The sequence below is a fragment of the Anabas testudineus genome, chromosome 4 (assembly GCF_900324465.2).
Source record: "Anabas testudineus chromosome 4, fAnaTes1.2, whole genome shotgun sequence".
NCBI classification, from domain to species: domain Eukaryota; kingdom Metazoa; phylum Chordata; class Actinopteri; order Anabantiformes; family Anabantidae; genus Anabas; species Anabas testudineus.
In genome coordinates this window covers 11,834,693-11,847,072 of record NC_046613.1, presented here as the reverse complement: position 1 = coordinate 11,847,072, position 12,380 = coordinate 11,834,693, and the positions used below count along the sequence as shown (strand labels likewise).

The window sequence follows — 12,380 nt, the reverse complement described above, 5'->3', positions numbered from 1 at the left end:
ATTCTCTAAGTATTATGTCGCTGATCTGCTGAACGTTTTTACCTTGTTTCAGGGAGCAGGCTATTTATTGGCCTAGCTAAATGATCACCTAATTGCCTGAAAACAAACAATAACGTGATTTTAAATAGTAGCCCTTGAATGATAATATATTGTATATAACAATCAACATAAATTAAAATCATTTTAAGTTGCGAGCTGTTAAATAAACAAAGAAAATGTCTGTTCGTGTCTTCTTTTTGCAGCCACAGTATGTTTGAAACATAAATGTGCGCTGTTTTGTTTTGTTTTTTTGTTTTTCTTTGCAGAGCTGAAGCCGGAAGTCGATTAGACAGTGTGCGCCTTGATAACAGGAGCTAGGTTTAGGTGGTTGTTCATAACTGGGGCTCCCTGGGATTGTTCACAACAGAGGACGGTGTCTCAGCTCCGACCCAATAGGTTAAAGAGCAGTCCAGATTTTAGACCCTGTCTCGGATCTGTACAGACGGAGGCCAACGTTAACGCGTTCCAGCTTGAAACGGCTTCATTCCTCCACTGGTAGCTAGCGTTATTGTTTGTAGCGAGCTAGGTTAGCTTTGTCCTTCTTCGCAGTCACAGCTGTGGTGGGTTGCTGTTATATTTATACAAACCATTGTGGAATATGGCTCAGCATGGACATTATGTAGCCAGTTCCCAAAAAGCCCTAATGCTGGAGATGAAAAGTCTCCAAGATGAGCCAGTCGAAGGGTTCAAAATAACTTTGGTGGACGAGTCGGACATGTACAACTGGGAAGTAGCGATATTCGGACCCCCAAATACTCACTACGAGGGTGGTTATTTTAAGGTGAGTAGCTAACGTTAGCTAGCAGTCGGTCCATTGTTCGTTAGCTGGTTGATTTAATTATATTTATTGAGGTGATTTACTCAGGTTAACATGTAACCTTAGCCTCCGTGTAACCGCTTTCAACGACGACAGGTAACGTTAACCGTTAACATCGTTGACTTAGCTAACATGACAGTTGTTGTGTGTTTACTGTGATAAACTGTCTCCTCTAGTTTGTTCAACTTTATAATTTACTAAATTCAATCACCATTATTGGTTAGCAGCAGGAGTAGCCGCTCAAAGTTTTTGCCTTTGGCTTGTTTGTCTTTAAAATAGACATCCATGGAGGCTGGTTATAGTGGCACAGAGTTACTTTAGTGTTAACATGAAACAAAAGGTTGTTAGCATAACAGCATCGAGCTCTGTTACTCTGACTTGTATTATCAAACAATAGTTAATTGACGTTAAATCATTTTATTTTATCATTACATACCAGCAAACTTAGGTTGGATAGGGATATGCTTAATATTAATTAAGATGGCATTATATTGAGTTGAACTCGATGAAACCAACCCACGTTACGTGGATTACTTTTGAAATATCAACACTTAGCTTAGCTAGCTTAAAGTAGCTCGTAAGACATTTTATTTATTCATGCCATACTTCCTCCCTTGAGAGGGAAGATGTGTTGGTTCCTCTTTATTTTAATTTCTGCCTCCGTCACAAAACACTGGTGGTTAACAGAGCCACTCGAGTTTTAGATAAGTGTCATTTTTTCCCCAGCTCATAATTTGTCAGCCTGAACTTATTTTACCTGTTAACTTGTTTGTTTTTGCCCTAAAAGCTGGAGTTACCCTATGTAACTAACTTAACCTACTTTGTAAATACAGAATGGCCCTGCACACAGTTTAGTACTTTATTACTCAAATTTAGTGCATGTCAAAATCAACTTCAGTTTTTTCAAAGCACTGACAAGCTTCATGTACATATGATTAATTATCCTATAAAATACTTGGATTTATTGCTTTGTACATGATGCCTTTTTACAAGAGGTTTTTGTCACATGCTCATACTAAATCCAGCATTAAACATTGCTTAAACATAACAACTAAAAGGTAATGTATAAGTAGTGGCTCCCACTGTTTCCAATATCTATTTCTACAGTGTTTTGTCATTTCACTTGTTGAGAAAGCCTTACTTTTTGCCTCTTTTCTTAGTCAAGCCTGTGATCACAGAGGGCCCCAGTCAGGCTACCGTAGACGGTGTTCGCTGTATCTGTGTGGGTGCTGTGTACTGGATTCCTTTGTCGGGCCAGGAATGCGCAGCTTGCCTGTGAAATCCACCGCATGGCTGTGACTCATTGTTTTGTGCTGGGTTTCCATCCAACCAGTTTGCCATATTCTAACAAAAAGAAAAAGAAACATACACACCAGGTTACCCAAGCAAACAAGTAGTTAAGACATGCTGAGGCTGCCTTTCCATTTGAAATAGGGCACTTAATAACGTCACACAAAACGTGGCTGAGTCAGGTGTGTCAATTTCTACAAGGATGTAGTGAATACATTATGACTGCCGGCACAAGGTGGAGTGAGACATATTTAAATGTCATTAAAAGAGAAGTAGATAATCTCTTGGATGAACAATACATGAGTAAACAGTATCAAGTTATCATCATAAAATTGACCCTTGACCTGTTGGTCTCACATTCAGCCTTATGCTGACATTTATTCTTTGGTTCTGAGAAATTTACAAGCTGAAGGTCTTCAGTGTTTTTTCTTCTGCTTTGTCATGTGACATATTGCTCCAGGTTCTGAGAGTCTGATGATTACTGGCAGATGACCAGTCAGCTCCATAGACCATAGACAGCTAGGACTTTAGATGTATGAGGCAAAGCATCTGAGATTCCTACCATTACAGTACAGACTTCTATAAGGTGTTTGGACAGTAGCCCTTGGACCAAAACTGAAACATTTTGCCATTATGTTGACCCTTCTTTACAATGGCATTTGTTACTTGCACTGAAGTGCTATCCCATCTCACTTTGCTGATGTTCAGATTAGCATCAACTGTGAGGTTAACCTTAAACATGTACAGCATTCATATTTATGTGCTGTATTGTATTGTATTGTAGCTGTGCAGTTAAAATTGATGTCCAGACTGTATAGTTTTATGGCCTACTTGTCATATAATCATCATCAAACCTTACAAACTGTGATGGTTATTTGTTTTTGTTTTTTTATTTTGTCATTGTGCCTTTATTAGATAGTTCTAATAAGGAGACAGACAGGAAACATCTGATAAGAGAGGGACTAACACATGCATAGTCCTCAGCTGGGCTCGAACCGGGGGGGCTGCAGTTACTTGCCATGCCATTTGTCAAGTTGCTCCTTCCTTTAGTCATTTTCTAATTTAGTCTATTTTCTAGCTATAGCTCTCTGGCCTGTGATTATTTGATGCTCAATCTGCAGTTTTTTCTTTGTTTTGAACATCTCCATGATGCCATCACACATTTTCTTGCCCTTAAAGACATCATGTAAATTCAAAATATGATAATTTAGCACTTTCCTTATTCAGTACCTGCAATATACAATAACTTTAATTAATGTTAATATTTAAATAATATATTAACATTAAATGGTCAAAGTGCCCATGAAATCTACTATATGACTGGCTCATGTTGTGTTTACTATTGTTATTCAATTCAAGTGACTCCTTAACAAGCCAAACATAATTACTGTACTTTCCAAAGAATCCAGGCAGCGTACCACCCCTCTGATTTAGTTAGAAAAAGCATTTTGTTTTGCTCTGCTATCCATACCAGATAATTGCAGACAAGAAAATACTGAGGTTTTTTTTTTTTTTTTTTTTTTTGGTAATTGGGTCATTTGCTCTTTGGTTATGTACAGATGGTAAAATCCGTATTTTTGAGCTAATATAGACATCTATGCTCCTACTGTTTCTGTTTTTGACACGTTGATGAGCTTATTGGGCTCATTAAACAACAAAAACATGTGTAAAGATATGTGGGTCTACAAACTTAGTTTGTAAACGACAGTTTTTCTTTTTCTGGCAGCTGAGAATATTTGATATCTAGCTTTGTTTGTGCTCTACCGTTACAACTATGTGGCCATCTGTTTATGTTTCAGAAACTATACTGTGTCTGTAGTAACACCAGTCTGTGCTGCACTGCTGTGGAGGCATCTGGGACTTTAGATGGGTGACCGTGACTTTTAGATCTCAGTGAAAAGGTTTTCGCCATGGCAGGCATGGTAAAGAAAGGTGTTATCCTTTGGTTTTAGTCCAGGTCTGTCTTGTCGTTTTAGTTTCTGACAGGCTCAGGTGAGTTAAGCAGCTGTGTGTGGTTCCTAATATGTACAAGCTTGTACAAGGGGCAGCGGAGAGGAAGGTATGGACGTAAGGGCCCAACCCAGCTGCAGGGCTGCTTGGTTGGGTCAGACCCAGCTGAGCTGCCAGCGTCATGTTTCCCCCCTCTGGCTATGACACAGAGAAACAAGAGCAGGGTAGAGGAAAAAAGAGGGGGTACAGATAAAGCCAGATCAAGACCAGGCAAAGCCCTTCCTTGCAGCGTTGCCCCATTGAAAGGAGAGCCCGCTGTGAGTAGAGGTGAATGTGGGGCCCCAGTAGACGCTTATAACTGTCTCCTGCACTTACAGCCTTGTGTTATTGTTCTCTTCCTATATGGACCACCAGTTTGGCAATCACACCTCTGACACATGGCTGTGTGAGCTTTTTGTTTCAAATCTTACAGTCATTTGGGAATCAATAATCATTTAGAACACAACCCCAGCATTTGACCCTTCTCCTCTCCTACAGCCTTCTCCTGAGTTGAGTTAATGAGGCTGGAGCCTGTTGGGTATGAACATGATAGTGTGTGTGTGGGGCTGTGGAATTTACTTCACACAAGGACCTTTTTCCTTGTCATTGGGGGTAGAGAGGGTGTGTGGAGAATTGTGTGATAAGGTCTATAGAGAAAGTAAAGAGGTGCACTAGGAGAACAGAATGATTTGCTCTGCTCGGGGTCTTTACATTGACCTGGTTTACTTTTTCCTTACAGTCATTTTCCAAGGAGTGGGTATACTCACTCTCATTAGCTTTTTTTTTATTTAGGTCACAATCCAAGAAAGTAAATTAATTTTAAATTCTGTATTCTATGCACCCAGCCTTTTATGGGTCTGTTTTTGCGTGCATAGCAGGAAATTGGCTGCTCTTCAGGTCGAGTTCTCTGATGAGCTGGTGAAGGTGAATCATCTTTTGACTCTGGATGCTGTTAATTCTGTGGTCAATCCAATTACGAGGCATGACATGCAAGCCTGTGGTAGCATGTTATAACAAATGTACTGATGTCAGGACTAGTACTTTGAAACTCACAGGGAATTTGGTTGAGCTGCCCTGTCTGAAGGAACAAATCATTTCCAGTACCTGTTATTGCTTGATCCAGAAAGGTTGTGGAGTTTTGTGGGGAGAAAAGTGAATAGGCTAGTGTGTGAATATAAATAAAGGACAGGAACACACATAGGAATTTGATCTAAAGTCTTACTTTACGTAAGGATGTTCCCTGGAAACTTAAGAGAAATGTGATTTTTGTCCTGCTCTTCTTTCCTTCTTCCACCCTGTTGTGTTATTCTCCTCCGTCTGGTTGGTGCTGACTAAATGGAGCAAACAACCCAACCAAGCAGCCCGTCTGTGTGTAGGCCAGCTCCGTCACGCTTCTATAAATTGCCTGTCCTCTCCTTCCTCTACCCATTCAGTGTTTGGTGTCAACTCAAGTCTCTGCCCTCTGATCTTTTGTTCAGTAAAGTCACCAACATGGCACAGCTAAAACCACAAAGTAGACTTATCACTTCATCATTTATGACACATTTGGAAACAACTTATTTTAGCAACCCTAAATCATAACTGTTTGCATTGCTTGTTTTTACATACAGTTTTTGGCCGTGTGTTCTAGGAAAAGCCTCATGGTAAGCTGCATTGTGAAACCATGCTCTTAACTTCTTACAGGGATCAATGCTCATGCTTATCATTAATACATATACCCAGCTTCCTGTGTTACTTGTGGATTCACAGAATCGTTATGAATGGAGCTATTTTATGAAAAAGTGCTGATGCACAGGTCTCTCTTCTGCAGCAGCAGTCCACACAGTGAGATATGAGATATTCTTATACTAACATGTATTGGCATTAAGATGTGCCTGTGTTCTGTGTGTCACCAGGGTTCAGTTTTCTTTCCACAGTTGGACTGACACTTGTTTTCCATATCTGGTTGTCTTTTTGTTTCTAAAATACCACAGAACATTTTGGAGGAAAGTGGATGAATAGACGTCTGTTTTCCAGTGTGAATTTGATTTTGGTGGTGGTGAGACTTTTGCACTTGTTTTTAATATATTTGTAACCGTGCCTGCAAACTAAAGACATCCTGGACAGAGATTTCACATGGCTGGAGAGCAGCCCTCTTCAATTCATTTTGAAGAGAGTACATTTTTACCAAATCTACAAAATAACAGTTTCTTTGCCCAGTTCTCAGTTAGTGGACAGCTGTCCCTGTTCCTACCTAGCCCTTTCCTCTGTCCCTCTGTCTGGCTACTATGTGTTGCACTGTTGCTACCCTTTAATGTGTACAATGTTGGCTCAAACCCTGTTTTCCAAAGGGCTGCCGGTTTTTGGCAGGGTCAATAGGACCCTGGGATTTTCTGTTTTTTTTTTTTTTTTTTTTCTCTCTCTGCAAACAACAAATCTATCCTGTAATCAGGTTAAATGCTTAACATCCAAGATTTTCTTTTCAAGTTGTTCTGTGCGTACAGATACATACTTCAATGACTTCAGACCCTGAAATACAACTCTAACAAAGCTGGTGACTGTAAACAGGTCACACTTGCAGTGTTTTCACTACATGCAGCCATACAGGTTTAAACCCTGCAGCACAGTCAGAGAGGGCTGAAGAGCTTATAGTATTATATACTGTAGAGCACAACCCCCTTTATTCCAAATAAAATCGCTCACCCCCTCTTCCTCCTCCCACTACAACTCCACCACCTCCCTGCTCCCATGCAGGCGATTTCCCTCCTGCTCATCAGGTCACTGTGGTGAGGACCAGCTGACCGTGCAAGTCAGCAAATGTGTGCCAGTGTGTATCAGCAGAAGGCTTCATGCTGTGAGTGATGTTTGCGTGTTATACCATCATCAGTGTAGATGGTGGTGTAACTGTCTTTATATCAGTGGCCCCCCTCACCCACTGGTGTTTTTCTAAGCTCCATGCACTGCGAGCCTCCTCCCTCCACATATTATATTACACCTCCCTCCATGCTCGGCTACCACAAAAGGGCTTGATCTGAATATACAGTATAGTTACCTTTGTGTATATATATATTTCTTTTACTTTTAAAGCTGATCAGCGTGATGTTAGAGGTCTTAACTCAGCAGTTGGTCAAAAGTCTTTGTGCAGAAAAGCCTTTAGGATGAGGCCCTCTCTTTGCACAGCAGCTGTGTGCGAGTGTGTTCCTTCTGCAGCATTGCACAGACTTACATGTTGGATTCAGTTAACCCAGGGGACCTGTTTCCCCCAGTAAGATAGTTTTTAGAAAGGATGTGTCTATAGTAAACATTGTAGTGTTTTTAACAACTCTACTTGTATATTAAAATCATATGCAGTACCTTAAGGTATCATAGTGTCACCTGTAGGTTTCCCTACTACACTCTATAACCTTCTGTTGCCTAAGGGGTGGAAATTGTTTTACCAAACACAACAATCAAGACTTGTATGTTGGCATGACAGAAGTATAAATAAATCTCCTGCCTCTCACTTTGCTAATGTGTTTTTCTCCCTCAGGCACGAATCAAGTTTCCCGTCGACTACCCATACTCTCCACCTGCTTTCCGCTTTCTCACAAAAATGTGGCATCCCAACATTTATGAGGTAACTATGACAAATGAACAGTTTATGTCAGCACAAAAATACTCATTCTCTGATTGAACAACAATAATTAATGTGACAGTGAGCTAGAGTTGGTTAAGCCGGGGATATAGAAGTATAAGATTTGATTTAGGCGTTTTAATGTTAACGCATAAAAGACAAAATGAATAGTTGAAGAGCTTACAATGTTTGTTTTTTTTTTTTTAAACTGTATCTAGGTACTTATAACTAAAATATTGTCTCAACATTGTCTTCTCCTGTCCATAGAACGGGGATGTGTGTATCTCTATCTTGCACCCACCAGTGGACGACCCACAGAGTGGCGAGCTGCCTTCAGAGCGATGGAACCCCACACAGAACGTCAGGTGCTCAACATAGTGAAATGTCCTCAATTCCTTTCTAGGTTCTCCTGCTGAAAGACAACACACAGCATAAGTTCAGCCACGTTTGTTTATAGTGTTTGCCTCTGCTGTTGCTTCCTGAAATTTAATACATTTTATGTATTAGAATTGATTCAGACCAATCGGCCGTCTCTCAGCCAACTGATGAGCTTAAATTTCTTTTTATTCTGTTGTTTATTTGTTTATATTCCTGCCTTCGGATTTAACAAAGATTTGATTAGGACAGGAAAGGTGTCTAATCAATTTCGCACCATCCCGTGTCTCCCTGTCTACCAGTCATAACAGGTTAAATGGTTTACATATTGTGCAACATATTTGTGCAGCTTGTAGTCCATCTTGACAGCTTTTTTTTCTTTTATAAATGAAAATACTATTTAAATATGCATTTTGTTATTTACTCTGGATATTTTGTATAATAGAACATTAAGTTTGATCTGAATCATTTAAGTGTGACAAATATGGAAAGATGATTTTTTGAAATTGGGAACTGGTCAAACACTTTTTAACTGTGAAGGAAAAACTCACAGCAGCATTTAAGTGAGTCCATAAGAATTAGCTCCTGGAGTTGATTATCTCAACAGCAGACACATTAGTGTAGTCTTACATTTTTTTTTCCCAAGAATAAAGGAGACACTAGGTGAACTGGTGGAATCACAAATATGAAAACATGTTTTGGTGGCGTTAACTGCACTCCACGAGGTGATCGACATCTTTGTCAAACTAGTTGAGTCACACAAAGTGTTGTCTGGTAGCAGCTAAATTCAGCTCAACAATAATTGAAGGTTAAACGTCATCCATCTCCATCTCTGTCTCTCGTCCATATGCCCTTCTTTCCATTTTTGAACAAGTCTTTGTCCTGCATTATCAATGTCTCTTGTCTCGTCTTACCTCCATCCTCCCGTCCCTACCACCTGGGTTGGGGTTTCTCCCCTTCCCTTCCTTCCTCCTGTATTGCCTTCCTCTATTTTAATCTCTCTCTTCACTTTCGGTCATCTTGTTGACGTCTTTCAGGACCATCCTGCTCAGTGTGATATCTCTGCTGAATGAGCCCAACACCTTCTCCCCAGCCAACGTGGACGCGTCCGTCATGTACCGCAAGTGGAGGGACAGCAAGGGCAAGGACAGAGAATACATCGAGATTATCAGGTACCATGCAGTGTTTTTCACACATCAAATGGGAGCTTGTCGGTGTAGCAGGTACACAGAGTACTTAAGCGCTGGCCTGGTCTGATTTTTCTATTTTCCCCTTTACTCTATCTGCGGTCTTTCCCTCTCACAGGAAGCAAGTGCTCGCTACCAAAGCTGATGCAGAGCGGGACGGCGTCAAGGTTCCCATCACTTTGGACGAGTACTGCGTCCGCACCCAAGCTCCCCCCACAGATGACGGCTCAAACCTCTTGTATGACGACTACTACGACGACGAGGAGCTGGAGGACGATGACGAGGATGACGATGAGGACTGTTGCTATGACGAGGATGACTCGGGCACAGAGGATTCCTGACCTCGCCTCCCCAGCCCTCACCCATGACCAGTCCCTGCCTTCACCCCCAACATCTCCCCTTTCTGTCATGGACTGAACTTTTAATTCCCCGACCACCCTCCACCCTTTCTTCCCTTTAATTCTTCATCCTCATGTAGCATTCACCCCTTGTCCACCTTCTGTCACATGTGCAGTCACAGTATGCACACTAAAACCTGATGCATCGAAAAGAAAGCTACAGAGTTGTTTCTGTTTGTTTCTTACATGTTTTTTGTTTTTTTTTCTCATGTTGCCTGCGTAGAGGTTGCACACATGACAGACGCACATACACACAGAGAGCAGGGCAATTTGTAGTAATAGTACATCCTCATTAGCTTCTGCTTGCGTGCACTGATAATTGGCATTTCTCCTAAAATATTTTAGCTCCATGACATCAGGCTTTGTGAAGAACTAAGTTTATCTGATGACCAAGATGTAATGTCACAGGTCAGAGTAAAACAAGCAGAAAGTATCTTTAGAAAAAATTGACTGTGTGTGTGTGTGTGTGTGTTTGGAAAACCTGAGTCCCCTCCACATCTGAGTCCATGTGTGTGATCTCCAGTTAGCAGGCTGTTTGAAGCCCTGTCATGCTTCACCTCTAACCCTTTCAGCCCCCAGGCCTTGTGCTGCTCCAAACAGGGAAATTATCCGTTAAAAAAAAAAAAAAAGCTGTTCATGCTCCCTTGTGCCTTCCTTCATTCGCTGTTATTAAAGATCAGAATGAGTTGTTGGACAGACGTGTCAAGCAAACCAGGCAAAGGTGGAACATGAGGGTAATATTCAGGCTCACGAGGTCTCAGGTGGGGACACTGTGTAAACAGCGCCCTCCAGATGCAACAAGTTCCAACTTATTCATAGCAGCACCTGTCAGATGTGTCTGCGGTGTGAGTGAGAAAGGTAAGCTCCAACAGCTGAAGTGAAGAGTGGAATGTAGGTCAGAATCCCAAAAACGTCCTCCACCTACTGCCACATAGCCTTCATCACACAAGCACGTGCTACTAGTGGCCTGTATGCATTAAGAAACCGCTAGCGAAGCCTGCTGCTGCTACTGAAATCCAATGTACTGTATTAAGAAATCTATGCAGTCAGTGCTTGAACCTACTTAATATGCAGTGCTTCAAACGTGGCAGGAAAGCTGAGCCTTTCCACAGTCTGACCTGAACTCCAGCTTGAGTGTTATACAGCCGGCTCTATACCTTTTGGACTGAGTGTGTCCTTTATAACAAGTGGACATGGGTAGTTGTATTAGTTTTTTTGTTTTTCAGTGGTTTGTTATTCAAAACCAGAGTAGCACAAGTCTCCCGAGATCGTACACTAGCCTTCAGAGGGCTGTGTCTATAGGGAGTTCTCCCCTGCCCCCACTGTTCAGCTGGGCCACAGCCATCTTGACTCACTTGAATCGGTGAACCCTGTTACCTCAGAGATCAGGTAGCAGTGTGAGTGATTCAGAAGAATGATCGCAGCCTGATGGGGTGTTGTTTTCAGTGTATGCTGTCAGAGACCCTCTCGCAACTGCCAGAAAGTGCTTTGTTGCACACTCAAAAACACATTACCATTATCCAGTAGTATTTCTGAGGAGATTCTCAACGTCACTATAGCCATGTTTCTGTTGTGTATGAATATGTACTGATTGTTTAGAAGGTGTGTTGAGGAGCTGAGGGGGAGAAGCACAGACATGGGAAGGTAGTAGGATAAGGGTTGATCCCTGAGCATGAACAGGAGAATGTGGTTCTTAACTAGCATGCTGATGTGTTTGTGATTTTTAGATCTGCTATAAGGGTTGGGATTGTGTCCAGGGTCAAAAGTTGTCAATTTTATCTAAAACTGTTGCATTGTGAGTGGGCTGAGGGTTGTCAGTTTAGTTTGGGTTTCTTTTACTATTTTCAGGATTTATTTTGTTTGTTTTTTTTGTTTTGTTTTTTCCAAATTGTGGAGTGAGCTGCAATGTTTTCTATATCACATATAATAAGTGCTAAGAATATTGACCTGATTGTTTGAAAACCCAAGATTTTTCACAGAAGAACAAATAAATATACCAGCCAATTTACAGAAGCTTCGCACAGATGGCACAGCACACCATACTGTAATCATTGTAGCCTTTTACCAAGCCCGGAGTGCTCAGAAACTAGTTGTTGTTACTCAATAAGTGACTCATGTCCGTTACACAGCCTGTTTTAATGTATTTCTGTCAAACTAGTTTTATTTTTATTGTCTTTTCCTCTGCACTCGTCGCCGCCGCCCCCCCAGTTCTCTGAGCTCTGATTGGTGGAAGCATCACTGAGGGACAAAACCCAGCAGTTAATTACAGAAAATGACAAAAACCTCAGGAAAAAACAACAACAACCAACCAACAAACAAATACTTTTCCAACTGAGTGAACCTGACCCCAGGGAGTCTCACTTTTTGGCTTCAAAGGACTGTTTACAATGTCCACCTTGAAATGCACATGTGGATTTTTTGCGATCACTTAATGTTTGTTTTTTTTTTCTTAGTTTTTTCTCGTTTATATTTTCTTTTCTTTTTTTTCTTATGGTTTGTAAATCTATTTAAATTCTGAAATAAAGATCTTTATTAGATATTGCCTTTTTTTTATTGGAGTATTACGTTCTCTCACTCAGTGAGAGAGTTTTCATGGTCTCATTGGTCGCCCCTCCTCTGTCCTTTTTATAGACGCTGTAGTCGCATGAGTGAATGAAATTTAAATGAAAGTGAGAGACTGGCTTTGAAAGGTA

At 41.1% G+C, this 12,380-nt stretch overlaps 1 protein-coding gene across 1 annotated transcript; it reads left to right on the top strand.

The window, feature by feature from the left end:
* The first annotated feature begins 329 nt into the window (after nt 1-329).
* cdc34a (cell division cycle 34 homolog (S. cerevisiae) a) lies at nt 330-12,224 on the top strand. Its single transcript, XM_026345875.2, has 5 exons — nt 330-820; nt 7,644-7,730; nt 7,995-8,092; nt 9,140-9,274; nt 9,408-12,224. The coding sequence occupies exons 1-5, from the start codon at nt 638-640 to the stop codon at nt 9,628-9,630; spliced, it is 726 nt and encodes a 241-aa protein (XP_026201660.1). The 5' UTR covers nt 330-637; the 3' UTR covers nt 9,631-12,224.
* The last annotated feature ends 156 nt before the right edge of the window (nt 12,225-12,380 follow it).

Coding starts and splice junctions, on each gene's coding strand:
- cdc34a (XM_026345875.2), top strand. CDS start 638: ATGGCTCAGCATGGACATTATGTAGCCAGTTCCCAAAAAGCCCTAATG. Junction 8,093..9,139: donor AACCCCACACAGAACGTCAG/GTGCTCAACATA, acceptor GACGTCTTTCAG/GACCATCCTGCTCAGTGTGA. Junction 9,275..9,407: donor GAATACATCGAGATTATCAG/GTACCATGCAGT, acceptor TCCCTCTCACAG/GAAGCAAGTGCTCGCTACCA.